The following is a 16,909-nucleotide window of genomic DNA, read 5'->3' on the forward strand; positions in this document are numbered from 1 at the left end:
ATTCACCGTACAAGTATATGTATAGGTATATAATGTACTATTTGGTAGGTATATACTAAAATATTTCAGTCATTCTAATTATATATCCAGTTGTTGTTTGTTACAAATCACTCTGCGGAAAACTCTTCTTTTTCATGCATTTATTTTCAGTTTTTTTTTTGTATTATTTTTTCTTTCCCGAATTGTATTATTATTCCAATATATTATTTTACCTGTACCCCGAGTTTACATGATTGTTGAACACAGAATCATCATAAAATCCTCATCATTTTATTGACTCAAATTAAATAGGTATAGTTAATAGATTCATTATCAGTGCATACGTATTTAGAGATGGAAGCCTGCAACGATGCAATAATTTTAAATAACTTAAACATCGAAAGGAACATTTTTTATATTTTTCTTTCTCTTCTTTTCTTTCTTTTTCATTTATTTATTATAATCTTTTTCTTTTATATATAGTTAGAAAATATTTTCTATTCAAAATATCATTATAGATGTATAGTCATATAGTATATATAGTTATTATAGATCATAGAATGTTGGAAAACTATTTTTATTTATTTTATGTTACCTTTTTTACTCTCAATTTGTCTTTTTATCTAACGAAAAAAATCATACCTCCACAGAACGGTCATATGCTATATAATTTGATGAATTCGTTTCTTCATCGTTTTGAATATATTTACTCGATCATTTCTTTTTTCACAATAAATGTCAAACAGTGACTTAACCATGCATAATAAAACCGGTTAATGCGATACGTAATGGCAGCTTAATTGTCCAGGCATTTTGCCCATCAGTTGTTATTTTTATGTTATTTCCTATGATCAGGCGCTCTATTGAATGTTATCATTTTTTTTTTTATTACATTTAAATAATTAGGCCGCTCTTTAGAACGCTTTGAGCTCAGGCTACATACTATGCGACGAGGAAATCTTTATTTATTTATTTATTTATTTATTTTTTAATATATATATATACTTCTGTTTCCATATACAAGTCAAGTCACCGTTCGATTATACCGTTCGTTTTTTACATAGGTTTAATGTATTTAACCAAGATGAAATATTAATTTTTATCAGTACTATTGCAACATAGAATGTTTAAATTTTATTTTTATTATTAATATTATTAACGTTATTATAGTTATATTATATCATAAATAGCATATGGTGTTCGACAGTTACAGCGATATCTTATCTATAATAAGTAATAATAATAACAATAATAATAAACTATTAAATAAACATAGCATGAACAAGAACTGCAGTATACAAATAAGTTAAATTATCAAACAATTTTGAAAAAAATATTCATAGACCCACATACATTGGTTTTTTTTTTTTTCTTGTTTCTTAGGTACCTAACGATTTACACGACATATCCGTTAATGATAACACTCAACATATATTTGGACATCACATGAATTTTTTAACGTCTTTTCATAGAAGCTACGTGAAAAGTAAAAGAGTAGTCTTATTAACCAGGGATTTTCTATTGAATTCAGTAATTATAAAACCCAAAAATGCAGAATAAATTCTTATGCTTTCGATCGAAACTCGATGCAGTGAATTGATTGTCAATTTCTTTTATATTTAAAATATAAAACGGTTATGGCGAAGAAAAAAAACTCAAGGAATTTGAATGATGATAATATTGTTAATGATAAAAATAATTACTGCAGGGTATATATAAGGTGTAACTATATTCTAAATTATTCAACATCCCATTGATACATAATAATCTCGACTATACGTCACATCATATTTTGACACACGTTTATTAGATAATTATTTTATTTTATCTGGTTTTTTCGTTTCATTTAAATTGTTTTTTTTTTTTAACTTCATTATTTTAATGATATTTAATTCACCGAGATTGTCAGACACCTAGAATGCGTACAACACAGATATGTATAGGGAAGAGGCTGTTGCTTGGATATTAATAATTTTAAATATTATTGTAATATACATAGGTATACACATGACGTAATGCATACCTATATATAACTATGTATATATGTACCATATGCCGTTGATTATATTTGGACAAAATTGCACTTATCTTTAGATCGTTATATATACATATATATATCGTACAACCATATACATATATGTATATTATTATTTTCACTAATAAATTATAATTTTTCCTTCACAATTAAGCGAATTTGTTCTTTCTTCTGTTCTTTTTGATATAATTCATACTTTTTACTTTTATTAAGACACCTCGATTCACCTTGTCCAATCATAGCCCACGTAATCATAAATACAATTGCAGGTATCATATTTTTTCATGTATATATCCCTTGTTGCAAACATTAGTTCTTTTTGTTAGTTAAATTTATTTCTATACACATCGCGGAATAGTGTGTATATGTGTGTCTATCGCATATATAAGTAGTCATTAACGTTGAGTATACAATAATTTTTATAGTATCTATCGCGTAATTACAGCTAACTTAAAATATGAGTACGATAGAATTTTTTACTATTATAGATATTAGTCGTAGGTACAATATAGTATGTATGTAGAATTAGGTATTAATTTTATAGTGGAATCGATTGTCAAAGTATATTTAGATAGATTTATGTCTAGATTTGTTAATTATTTTTTCTTAATTTAATTTTTTTTCATCTCTCTTCAGCACAATTCTATCGAGATAATATGCGGTACGTGTGTGAAATATCAATGTAATAGGCGATACGATAGAAAATATTTCTATAAAATGAACGAGGAGTTTTTCTTTCTTCCCTTGGTTTCCTCTTTGTGAAATGAGAACGATAATTATAATACGTAGTTTTTCATATCTTCTGTTCCGTTATTCTATCTTTCTTCCTTCCATTCTTCCTTCCATTTTTATCCTTGGATTTTCACGTCTCTCCTTCTATTTTTCAAATATTTCAGATGTATAGTATAGTATATTTGTAAAGCGTAAAACTTGGTTTTTTTAATAAACTGTGTATCTGAATTGTTGTAAACTTCAGATTCAGTTTGAAATGGTATAAACTCGCTGTGAAATAGATATGGTATTCGAATAATTGGGACGAAAAAGAAATTCGATATCTCTGAAGCAAAAAATGACTTCTAAGATTATGTTTGTTTTCAATTGTAGGCGATACTTTAGACGTATATCAACGCGTCTATCTTATAATCATAGCTTAGCGTAGTAGACCGTATTTCATTGATCAGTTATCGTAATTAGGCAATATATGATCAGTATATAAGTATAGTAAAGTTAGTACGTACGGAGTATTTTTCTAGTAGAAAAGACAATCTATCGTGTATAAGTTGATCATATACATAGACGTATGCGTATAGTGTACATATGTAAATATATAATTAGCGCATAAAGAAATTTTTCTATCTGGTTTTTTTTTCATTTTCACTTTTTCTTTCCTTTTCTCCCTTTTTTTTTTTTTCTCTCTATTGATTAAGTATAGATAATTACGCACAGGTAATTATGTATATTCGAGGATTGTCCCTAAAAGAGTGCGATGTGCTTGATTGTTTGTTTTCCTAGGCCGATAGTTTGGATTAACTTATCTATTACATGTTTATAAGTATCATACATATTTTTTATTCATTTATCCCAATCTTTGGGATGTATCTTTCAAATCTCGCCAATTTGTACGCAACACACTATATGTGCTTATAAGTATGTATATAACATATACATATACATAATTAATTTTTTTTTTCAATTTTCCTTTCATTTTCCATGAACATTAACGTTCCTCATTTATCGGTGTTACAGAACTTTACTTAGAAAAAAAAAAATTCCCTTCTCTTTCAATATATATGTATACATAATATATATAAATATATTGTATATATGATAATCTGCCTAATTTCTAAACGTGTAAACAGTAAGTGACAATTTTCACATTAATTAATTATTCAATATTATTTATTTCTGTTTTCTTAATTAGTCTTAATGATTTATCTTTAGACGTATGTACTTTACGAAGTATATATTATGTAGGCATAGATATATTGAACATCTATAATATAGGTACATATGTGTAACACATTGCGCTGCCATTACATATATACCTGTGATTAATTTAATATGTATGATATAAGACGACCATAGTTGATTATCCTATATTTTGATTATCCTTGGACATCGTTTAATTATTATTTCATTATAATTTCCATATATTATACATATACGTGTGTATATGTAACATATATATATATATATTTGTATCTATATGTATACTAAAACTACTGTACATCGACGACGATAAATTTATTATATCATTATAGGATTTATTGACGAATTATTAGTCATTTGAATTTTTATATATACTTTTCTTTCATTTTAATTCATTTATTAATTATCTCTCATTGATATTTTATAATTCACCAGGCGGGATAAGCACAGATCCGATACTTCTGTATTCCTCGTACGATATTTCAATGTTATTAAATTTTATCTTGAAAACTTACTTCGGTGTCTTTTTCTTTTTTTGCGTTGTACCTCGCTGTCCTCCTGCATTTCATTTCTTCACCTCTCTCGTATCAATTCAATCATTTTTATTTTCATTTATTCGTTTATTTATTTAATTTTTTTTTTTAAATATTTCTCTCCAATTTTTTCAGGTATCGTATAGATATTTTAGAAGGTTTTTCTATGGGGAAAAAGCAGATGTGTTCAGCTGTCCAGCTGCATCGGTAAAGTGGATGGTGGTGTATAATTTCGATCGGACTAGTCTAAAATATTTTCGCAAAATTCGTCAAAGTCTCAGGCCTCGAGTTTCTCGCCATTCTTTCGATCTCAACGATCGAGTTGTGTGTGTTTTATAAAATGCGTGAAACTTACGACCGTTTCTTTTTTACTAGGAAAATTTCTCGTTTCAATAACCTCGAGAAAAGTGGGCCCTCTTTAATTGATCATTATTCTAACGAATGACGTTTGAATTTCAGCAGTTCTAAATCTACGCTAACGAAGGTCTTTACGTAATCAAATATAGGTGTATGTTTGTACACATAGATCTATCTTCTGACGAGAGACGTAATAATCACATATCTATATAGTTCGTATAAGTTCAGCGTGAAATGCCAAAAATTAAACTGCTTAAAAATAATAACGATAAGAAATACAGGTACATATTATTGCTGGCTGATTATTTAACGTTGCACGTATTGCTTTAAAACGGTATACAATATAAATCGTACGTATATATTTTCTTCTATATATTTAATAATTAAAGTTCTGATAAAAAAAAAAAAAATGAAACCAAATGAAAATATGAAATGGTATACGTGGTGCGAAAAAACGTCGAAAAATATTCCCAAATTTATATCTACTCCAAAGTCGTTTCAAAGATTGATGATTATATATGTACATATATACTATATAACCGCGTATCAGACTCTATTTTCATTTTTCGTATATATCGTTATAAAAAATTAGATACGTGACTAACAGTTAATTAATTACAATTTAATTATTATTTTAATTTTCCTTTTTTTTCTTTTTCTTTCTGTCACTACATGTCGACGTTAAATTATATATAGGTATATATATATATACTGATTGTCAATTACATATATATATATATGTATTCATAATAGCTAATATAATAGGCGATAATCTATTTTTTTCGTTTCTTTTTTTCTCTTTTGCTTTTTCTTTTAATCTAATAATTATTTTCATTGATTGTCGATGTTGACGAGTTGATATATCATATATATATAATTTTAATTCGCGATTTTAGGTATACACCTAATATTAATATGTGCACGTACATACGTATGTATACATTATTTCTTCATTTCTGTAGAATCGGTTTCTACACGGTGATCGCAGTTAATCGAAAACTCAATTTATTTGGTATTTGAAGAAATAAAAGAGGCGATCCAATTTTTGTTGCGACTTTTGTAAAATATACATCGCTAAAAGGAAATATTGGTATCATCTTTGAAACGACCTCGTATTGTTCACGTATTTATGTTTAATTATATCTAATTGATTGATCGATCAATTAATTGAATCGCTGCGTATGTCAAGCGATGGAATCGAAATCTAAATAAAAAAAAATAAAAAAAACTATAGCAAAACGATAAAGAAATTGATTGCAAAAAAATTCATTTCTCCCGTTGTACAATTTGAGGAGTAACTGAAAAAAAAAAAATGATCAGGATATGATTTTTATAACCGATTCGCCTTCGTCTTTCAGAAGCAAACTCAATCGTAAATCGAGTTCTCCAGCTTCGAGGGCCCACTTTTCTCTCAACCATCATGGGGAGTCCGCATTCTGTGTCCCTAAGGTGTGGATTGGGAAAAGAGGATACCAACCGACTGTGAGACGCGTCAACGTGAGGAGGCCCAAATTAACCTCGGCGCCTCCCAATCCCTGATTGCTCTCGAATCCCATATTTCTTTCCCACAGCATAACGAGGAGATTCTTTTCCTTGGCGTCGCAACTACCGTATTTTAATGTCTGACGGTATTGAGGCTCTCGCGAATGACGAACAACGCGCGTTTTTCTCTTCTGCAACCAACGCTCACCGTCTCGCAAATAAGTTTTCACGTAAGTGTCTGAAAATGAATAATTAGAAAAAAAGGGGCAGACGAAATTCTTGTTAACAAACGAATAGGTCGCTGCCTTGTTCTTTTAAGACAGATTATCGGGGGAAAATGATTGGAAGAATGAGATTGGAAAAAATATTTGGATCAGCGACAACGGAAATTTGATTGAAACTCACCAGGTTCGATTCGTTCTCCGGGGCAGATACCGCGTGCGCAAATTACCTCGACCTCCAACGTTTCTTTTCCCATGAACAGACCTAACTTTACCTCTCCGTTTGGCACACCTATGAGGCGATTGGGGAGGTGAAAAATGTTTATGATTGCAATTGATGTTTTTTAAAAAACGACTGCGGTTTGTATTCTGACTCACCACCGGTTAATTTGAATCCTCGGGGTGCTACTTGGCCTGGTCCTAATTTTACGTCGAACCCTTCGTCGTCTTTTGCCGATTGACTGGACAGAAAAAAAAGAAAAGGAAAAAATCAGAAGATGATTTAATTAGAGAGGAAATTTTTTCCATTTCCATGGTATATTAACAAGGTATCAACGGTGATCCAGTCGAATTGATAAGTTTTTGATTTTTTTTTTTTCTGTTTAATTTCTTACCTTTTTTTGCACGAAATCGCCCCTTTATTTGGCGACAAAAATGACTCGTTCTTTTTTATCTTTTTATTTCTCTGTCTTCCTCAATTTTTCACCAACGTGACTATCATTCGTGTACGGGGCATTCCACATTGGAGGGGCCATTTTTTCCAAAATATTTCTTGAACTCGATAAAGCTTTTTCGATTTCTCAAAGAAGTTCGGAAACCATGCTCAGACCACTTGTAAACTTGGTAATTCAAAATTGTTTGCCTGAAGAGCACCGAGCCTATAAAAGCCTTAGATCTATCTATAAAATTGATCGACTTATCGCCAATTTGTCGCTCCAAAAAGTGAAAAATCGAGGATATCTCGATAGGATTTATTCCTAATTTAATTTAATCGGCTTTCTGTCCAATAGTTTTCGAAAATTCTGTTTCTCCGCGTTGACAAGTGATACCGACATGGTTTCTGAGCTCCCTCAAGACGTGAAAAAAGTTTCATCGAGTTCGAAAATTATTTTGGACGAAGTGGCAGGTTCAACTCAGAATGCATCGTACATGAAATTAATGAACACAAGCTTCTCAAACTTTTTACGATTACACAAGTTATTTTACGTGATATCTAATTATACGAGGATTTTCTATAAGTGATTAGTGATTCACAATTATCATACTCTATGTCAGGCATTCTCGGTTTTACGCAGGCAGTGAATTGGAATGACATTGTTTTTTTTTATACTCGAAATGATTTCTCTCTCTTATTGTTTGGGTTTCTAAATTACACGAGCAAATTAATCAATCGACGTTACGTATAATTTGTCCATAGCTCGAGCGCAGGGTAGCGAGAAGTGGGTGATTTTTGTGCTTACGACTTACCTCCACTTGTCGTCGTCGTCAGATTCGCTGTTTCGATCGAACAGTTTCTCCGGAATATCCAAGACACTGTCCTTGCGCTCACCCCGCCCTGAGAAACGTCCATGGGAATTTTCAGTCGAGTTTTGTCCGGATAAAAATTCGCAAACTTACTTCCAAGTTATTTTTGAAGATAGAAGAGGAAGAAGACGACGACAAAGCGACCATATATTAAAAGTATAAGAGGGAAGGACTTTTATATCGTACTTTACAAGCTCGAAAAAGCTTTAAGCCCAAACTTTTTCAAAGTTTCATTATATGAGTAATACACCAGCTACAGCTACAAGTTTATCTAGCATATAATATACAATACTTTCTATCTTGTATTCTAAACTAAATGTAACGAAGAAAAAAAAATTAAATTAAATATTAACATAAAAAGAGATTACATACACGACTTCGAAAAATAAAACTTTTTACTTTCAGAAGGGTATATAATGATATACTGGAAGTATCCAGGTTAACTGTACAGAGAGGAGGGGGATGATGTTAGTATTATTATTATTATTATTATTATGGTATCGAAAATATTAGAAACAATAAAAACCGATGAATCTTTCATGGTGATGTATAAAATAATAAATTGAAATTGTCATACAAGTTTTATTTATTTTTGCCAATTGGATTTTTCCCTCTATCATCTTGATTGATGAAAAATAAATTATAAACTATTTGAAATTACGAGACTGTATAGCTGTATGTATACATGTAGTATGAGGTAATGACTGTGTGTGGATTTTTGCGTATGGGAATGATTTTTTTTCTTACTCTTACTTTTCTTAATCATTGTCAATTTAGTTGAAATTTTTTTCTTTCCATATCGAAACGAGAAGTATGAGAAAAAAAGAAACATTAAAGAATGATTGAGGCTAGTATCGTAATATAAAAGAACGTTAAACGTAATAATATACATAGGGTGAGAAATGTTATACAGGGAGAGTTTGAATATCGCCTGCAGGGGTGTGTGCTTTTATGTATTTATAAACCAAGCGACTATGTAGAAACTTGTATTGCTGAGTCAGTAAAATTTTATCGACGGGGGCGAAGGGGGGGTTGGATGTATGTATAAGGGTGAATTGTTTATAGAGATACATTCTACGTAACACGGACTGACAAACAACAGAAGTTTCCCTTTTTTGCTTATTCTCTTTTCTCATAGAATCTACTGCAAACTAAATACGATGAAAAGGAAATGAAAAATTAATCATTTCTATACAGCGGGGCTACATTCAAATCAAATTGCAATTCTCTTGACTAATTTCTGAAAGTCCTGCGGCACAGGATATTCAATCGAAAACGAGCATAATTCGGAGTATCTATATGTACGTGTTTGTGAAGTGTACATATGAGTATACCGAAAAATGAATCAGTTTATAATTATACTCGTGTAACGAATCTATATAATATACACATTAGGGTAGGTTGAAAAAAAAATTTGTTTTATTTATTTTCTAAGCATAGGGGGCAGAAAGTGTACCTTATAAGAAAAAAAAATTTTCAAATGGAAAAACATTTTTCACTTGATATTTTGAGGTGGCCCATTCGTTTTTATAATGAACAATTATATAAATGGAGTACTTTCAGCAATGAATTTTTTCTTTTGGTCAAAAATCATAGACAATGTCTAAAAATTGTTGATTGTGATTGTTTTTTACTCGTTCACTGTTCAAACTTTTTTTTACCATTATTTTTGTAATTCAAGTATAAAATCATAAAATGATTTTAGAACTCTTTTTTCGACTTGAAATTGAAGTTGAATCGTGGAGCCCGAGCTTTGCTGGAGTCAGGTAGCCAGCAGCGTAGCATTTTGTTGTAAGACGTCACCTTGAGGGCTGAGCAGAGGTGACGCCCCATAACAAACCGCGCGCCCGTGGCTACCTGACTCCAGCTAAGCTCGGGCTTCTCGTAGACCGAGATATTCGAATATTTCGACCCATGCATGGATTGCGATGAATCAAAGTGGGTCTACGACTGAAACCAATCGATATGTCTTCATTTTTCTGCTCCCAACAGCGAATAATTGATGATTACTGGATCGATTGCTCTTCAGCTTTTCGGAATCAAGAATAAAAGCATCATTTTATCGTCTATTTTAATGTAGTTCTCACCCAGGAATTTGAAACTGAGGAGATAAGAATTGATCGTATGGCACTTTTCTCATGTATTTTGACCTCAGGAACACGAATCCGTTGGTCAAATTGAGCTACGATTTTTTCCCTCCGAGATATCCTCAAATTTGAGCCGAAAAATGCGAAAAAATGGGGATAACTCAGTCAATTTGAAAGATAGATCAATTTGGCTTTCAGATTCGAATTTCTGAGATCGAAATACATGAGAATAGCATGGGAAAACCAAGAAAAAAAAATGTTCATTTTCGACCCAAAAATCGATAAAAGTCGCGGGTTCAAATCCCTTCCGGGATTTTGGGCAAATTTTTTTTTTTCTCGCGAATTGATCGTATGACACTTCTCTGATGTATTCTGACCTCAGGAACACGATTCTGAAAGAGAAATTGATCTATCTCTGAAATTGACCGAGTGATCGCCAATTTTCAGCGTTTCGGGATCAAGAATAAAAGCATCATTTTATCGTCTATTTTAATGTGGTTCTCACCCAGGAATTTGAATCTGAGGAGATAAGAATTGATCGTATGGCACTTTTCTTATGTATTTTGACCTAAGGAACACGAATCCGTTGGTCAAATTGAGCTACGATTTTTTCCCTCCGAGATATCCTCAAATTTGAGCCAAAAAATGCGAAAAAATGGGGATAACTCAGTCAATTTGCGAGATAGATCAATTTGGCGTTCAGATTCGAATTTCTGAGATCGAAATACATGGGAATAGCATGGGAAAACCAAGAAAAAAAAATGTTCATTTTTGACCCAAAAATCGATAAAAGTCGCAGGTTCAAATCCCTTCCGGGATTTTGGGCAAATTTTTTTTTTTCTCGCGAATTGATCGTATGACACTTCTCTGATGTATTCTGACCTCAGGAACACGATTCTGAAAGAGAAATTGATCTATCTCTGAAATTGACCGAGTGATCGCCAATTTTCAGCGTTTCGGGATCAAGAATGAAAGCATCATTTTATCGTCTATTTTAATGTGGTTCTCACCCAGGAATTTGAATCTGAGGAAATCAGAATTGATCGTATGGCACTTTTCTTATGTATTTTGACCTAAGGAACACGAATCCGTTGGTCAAATTGAGCTACGATTTTTTCCCTCCGAGATATCCTCAAATTTGAGCCAAAAAATGCGAAAAAATGGGGATAACTCAGTCAATTTGAGAGATAGATCAATTTGGCTTTCAGATTCGAATTTCTGAGATCGAAATACATGAGAATAGCATGGGAAAACCAAGAAAAAAAAATGTTCATTTTCGACCCAAAAATCGATAAAAGTCGCGGGTTCAAATCCCTTCCGGGATTTTGGGCAAATTTTTTTTTTTCTCGCGAATTGATCGTATGACACTTCTCTGATGTATTCTGACCTCAGAAACACGATTCTGAAAGAGAAATTGATCTATCTCTGAAATTGACCGAGTGATCGCCAATTTTCAGCGTTTCGGGATCAAGAATAAAAGCATCATTTTATCGTCTATTTTAATGTGGTTCTCACCCAGGAATTTGAATCTGAGGAGATAAGAATTGATCGTATGGCACTTTTCTCATGTATCTTGACCTCAGGAACACGAATCCGTTGGTCAAATTGAGCTACGATTTTTTCCCTCCGAGATATCCTCAAATTTGAGCCAAAAAATGCGAAAAAATGGGGATAACTCAGTCAATTTGCGAGATAGATCAATTTGGCTTTCAGATTCGAATTTCTGAGATCGAAATACATGAGAATAGCATGGGAAAACCAAGAAAAAAAAATGTTCATTTTTGACCCAAAAATCGATAAAAGTCGCAGGTTCAAATCCCTTCCGGGATTTTGGGCAAATTTTTTTTTTTCTCGCGAATTGATCGTATGACACTTCTCTGATGTATTCTGACCTCAGGAACACGATTCTGAAAGAGAAATTGATCTATCTTTGAAATTGACCGAGTGATCGCCAATTTTCAGCGTTTCGGGATCAAGAATAAAAGCATCATTTTATCGTCTATTTTAATGTGGTTCTCACCCAGGAATTTGAATCTGAGGAAATCAGAATTGATCGTATGGCACTTTTCTTATGTATTTTGACCTAAGGAACACGAATCCGTTGGTCAAATTGAGCTACGATTTTTTCCCTCCGAGATATCCTCAAATTTGAGCCAAAAAATGCGAAAAAATGGGGATAACTCAGTCAATTTGCGAGATAGATCAATTTGGCTTTCAGATTCGAATTTCTGAGATCGAAATACATGGGAATAGCATGGGAAAACCAAGAAAAAAAAATGTTCATTTTTGACCCAAAAATCGATAAAAGTCGCAGGTTCAAATCCCTTCCGGGATTTTGGGCAAATTTTTTTTTTTCTCGCGAATTGATCGTATGACACTTCTCTGATGTATTCTGACCTCAGGAACACGATTCTGAAAGAGAAATTGATCTATCTCTGAAATTGACCGAGTGATCGCCAATTTTCAGCGTTTTGGGATCAAGAATAAAAGCATCATTTTATCGTCTATTTTAACGTAGTTCTCACCCAGGAATTTGAATCTGAGGAGATAAGAATTGATCGTATGGCACTTTTCTTATGTATTTTGACCTCAGGAACACGAATCCGTTGGTCAAATTGAGCTACGATTTTTTCCCTCCGAGATATCCTTAAATTTGAGCCAAAAAATGCGAAAAAATGGGGATAACTCAGTCAATTTGAGAGATAGATCAATTTGGCTTTCAGATTCGAATTTCTGAGATCGAAATACATGAGAATAGCATGGGAAAACCAAGAAAAAAAAATGTTCATTTTCGACCCAAAAATCGATAAAAGTCGCGGGTTCAAATCCCTTCCGGGATTTTGGGCAAATTTTTTTTTTTCTCGCGAATTGATCGTATGACACTTCTCTGATGTATTCTGACCTCAGGAACACGATTCTGAAAGAGAAATTGATCTATCTCTGAAATTGACCGAGTGATCGCCAATTTTCAGCGTTTTGGGATCAAGAATAAAAGCATCATTTTATCGTCTATTTCAATGTGGTTTTCACCCAGGAATTTGAATCTGAGGAGATAAGAATTGATCGTATGGCACTTTTCTTATGTATTTTGACCTCAGGAACACGAATCCGTTGGTCAAATTGAGCTACGATTTTTTCCCTCCGAGATATCTTCAAATTTGAGCCAAAAAATGCGAAAAAATGGGGATAACTCAGTCAATTTGAGAGATAGATCAATTTGGCTTTCAGATTCGAATTTCTGAGATCGAAATACATGAGAATCGCATGGGAAAACCAAGAAAAAAAAATGTTCATTTTCGACCCAAAAATCGATAAAAGTCGCGGGTTCAAATCCCTTCCGGGATTTTGGGCAAATTTTTTTTTTTCTCGCGAATTGATCGTATGACACTTCTCTGATGTATTCTGACCTCAGGAACACGATTCTGAAAGAGAAATTGATCTATCTCTGAAATTGACCGAGTGATCGCCAATTTTCAGCGTTTCGGGATCAAGAATAAAAGCATCATTTTATCGTCTATTTTAATGTAGTTCTCACCCAGGAATTTGAATCTGAGGAGATAAGAATTGATCGTATGGCACTTTTCTTATGTATTTTGACCTAAGGAACACGAATCCGTTGGTCAAATTGAGCTACGATTTTTTCCCTCCGAGATATCCTCAAATTTGAGCCAAAAAATGCGAAAAAATGGGGATAACTCAGTCAATTTGCGAGATAGATCAATTTGGCTTTCAGATTCGAATTTCTGAGATCGAAATACATGGGAATAGCATGGGAAAACCAAGAAAAAAAAATGTTCATTTTCGACCCAAAAATCGATAAAAGTCGCGGGTTCAAATCCCTTCCGGGATTTTGGGCAAATTTTTTTTTTTCTCGCGAATTGATCGTATGACACTTCTCTGATGTATTCTGACCTCAGGAACACGATTCTGAAAGAGAAATTGATCTATCTCTGAAATTGACCGAGTGATCGCCAATTTTCAGCGTTTCGGGATCAAGAATAAAAGCATCATTTTATCGTCTATTTTAATGTAGTTCTCACCCAGGAATTTGAATCTGAGGAGATAAGAATTGATCGTATGGCACTTTTCTTATGTATTTTGACCTAAGGAACACGAATCCGTTGGTCAAATTGAGCTACGATTTTTTCCCTCCGAGATATCCTCAAATTTGAGCCAAAAAATGCGAAAAAATGGGGATAACTCAGTCAATTTGCGAGATAGATCAATTTGGCTTTCAGATTCGAATTTCTGAGATCGAAATACATGGGAATAGCATGGGAAAACCAAGAAAAAAAAATGTTCATTTTTGACCCAAAAATCGATAAAAGTCGCAGGTTCAAATCCCTTCCGGGATTTTGGGCAAATTTTTTTTTTTCTCGCGAATTGATCGTATGACACTTCTCTGATGTATTCTGACCTCAGGAACACGATTCTGAAAGAGAAATTGATCTATCTCTGAAATTGACCGAGTGATCGCCAATTTTCAGCGTTTCGGGATCAAGAATAAAAGCATCATTTTATCGTCTATTTTAATGTAGTTCTCACCCAGGAATTTGAATCTGAAGAGATAAGAATTGATCGTATGGCACTTTTCTCATGTATTTTGACCTCAGGAACACGAATCCGTTGGTCAAATTGAGCTACGATTTTTTCCCTCCGAGATATCCTCAAATTTGAGCCAAAAATGCGAAAAAATGGGGATAACTCAGTCAATTTGAGAGATAGATCAATTTGGCTTTCAGATTCGAATTTCTGAGATCGAAATACATGGGAATAGCATGGGAAAACCAAGAAAAAAAAATGTTCATTTTTGACCCAAAATCGATAAAAGTCGCGGGTTCAAATCCCTTCCGGGATTTTGGGCAAATTTTTTTTTTTCTCGCGAATTGATCGTATGACACTTCTCTGATGTATTCTGACCTCAGGAACACGATTCTGAAAGAGAAATTGATCTATCTCTGAAATTGACCGAGTGATCGCCAATTTTCAGCGTTTCGGGATCAAGAATAAAAGCATCATTTTATCGTCTATTTTAATGTAGTTCTCACCCAGGAATTTGAATCTGAGGAGATAAGAATTGATCGTATGGCACTTTTCTTATGTATTTTGACCTCAGGAACACGAATCCGTTGGTCAAATTGAGCTACGATTTTTTCCCTCCGAGATATCCTCAAATTTGAGCCAAAAAATGCGAAAAAATGGGGATAACTCAGTCAATTTGCGAGATAGATCAATTTGGCGTTCAGATTCGAATTTCTGAGATCGAAATACATGGGAATAGCATGGAAAAACCAAGAAAAAAAAATGTTCATTTTTGACCCAAAAATCGATTAAAGTCGCAGGTTCAAATCCCTTCCGGGATTTTGGGCAAATTTTTTTTTTTCTCGCGAATTGATCGTATGACACTTCTCTGATGTATTCTGACCTCAGGAACACGATTCTGAAAGAGAAATTGATCTATCTCTGAAATTGACCGAGTGATCGCCAATTTTCAGCGTTTCGGGATCAAGAATAAAAGCATCCTTTTATCGTCTATTTCAATGTGGTTCTCACCCAGGAATTTGAATCTGAGGAGATAAGAATTGATCGTATGGCACTTTTCTCATGTATTTTGACCTCAGGAACACGAATCCGTTGGTCAAATTGAGCTACGATTTTTTCCCTCCGAGATATCCTCAAATTTGAGCCAAAAAATGCGAAAAAATGGGGATAACTCAGTCAATTTGAGAGATAGATCAATTTGGCTTTCAGATTCGAATTTCTGAGATCGAAATACATGGGAATAGCATGGGAAAACCAAGAAAAAAAAATGTTCATTTTTGACCCAAAAATCGATAAAAGTCGCGGGTTCAAATCCCTTCCGGGATTTTGAGCAAATTTTTTTTTTTCTCGCGAATTGATCGTATGACACTTCTCTGATGTATTCTGACCTCAGGAACACGATTCTGAAAGAGAAATTGATCTATCTCTGAAATTGACCGAGTGATCGCCAATTTTCAGCGTTTCGGGATCAAGAATAAAAGCATCATTTTATCGTCTATTTTAATGTGGTTCTCACCCAGGAATTTGAATCTGAGGAGATAAGAATTGATCGTATGGCACTTTTCTCATGTATTTTGACCTCAGGAACACGAATCCGTTGGTCAAATTGAGCTACGATTTTTTCCCTCCGAGATATCCTCAAATTTGAGCCAAAAAATGCGAAAAAATGGGGATAACTCAGTCAATTTGAAAGATAGATCAATTTGGCTTTCAGATTCGAATTTCTGAGATCGAAATACATGAGAATAGCATGGGAAAACCAAGAAAAAAAAATGTTCATTTTCGACCCAAAAATCGATAAAAGTCGCGGGTTCAAATCCCTTCCGGGATTTTGGGCAAATTTTTTTTTTTCTCGCGAATTGATCGTATGACACTTCTCTGATGTATTCTGACCTCAGGAACACGATTCTGAAAGAGAAATTGATCTATCTCTGAAATTGACCGAGTGATCGCCAATTTTCAGCGTTTCGGGATCAAGAATAAAAGCATCATTTCATCGTCTATTTTAATGTAATTCTCACCCAGGAATTTGAATCTGAGGAGTTAAGAATTGATCGTATGGCACTTTTTTCATGTATTTTGACCTCAGGAACACGAATCCGTTGGTCAAATTGAGCTACGATTTTTTCCCTCCGAGATATCCTCAAATTTGAGCCAAAAAATGCGAAAAAATGGGGATAACTCAGTCAATTTGCGAGATAGATCAATTTGGCTTTCAGA

The 16,909-nt window shown here is 33.3% G+C and overlaps 1 protein-coding gene across 4 annotated transcripts in view; it reads right to left on the minus strand.

The window, feature by feature from the left end:
* Window positions 1-5,554: 5,554 nt before the first annotated feature.
* Window positions 5,555-16,909, minus strand: part of LOC105689194 (regulating synaptic membrane exocytosis protein 1) — a 58,849-nt gene continuing 47,494 nt past the window's right edge. For 2 of the 4 annotated variants that reach the window (XM_025747321.2, XM_025747319.2), the window contains exons 20-23: window positions 8,004-8,091; window positions 6,915-6,997; window positions 6,721-6,828; window positions 5,555-6,553 (exon numbers count right to left, since the gene is read on the minus strand). In XM_025747321.2, coding sequence (XP_025603106.2) covers window positions 6,252-6,553; window positions 6,721-6,828; window positions 6,915-6,997; window positions 8,004-8,091 — 581 coding nt within the window. In that variant the 3' untranslated portion in view covers window positions 5,555-6,251. Of the gene's footprint in view, window positions 6,554-6,720; window positions 6,829-6,914; window positions 6,998-8,003; window positions 8,092-16,909 lie in introns of those variants that run through there. The other 2 variants (XM_048657950.1, XR_007279256.1) reach the window with 2 other exon arrangements.

Source organism: Athalia rosae, chromosome 7 (assembly GCF_917208135.1).
Source record: "Athalia rosae chromosome 7, iyAthRosa1.1, whole genome shotgun sequence".
Classification (NCBI taxonomy): Eukaryota; Metazoa; Arthropoda; class Insecta; order Hymenoptera; family Athaliidae; genus Athalia; species Athalia rosae.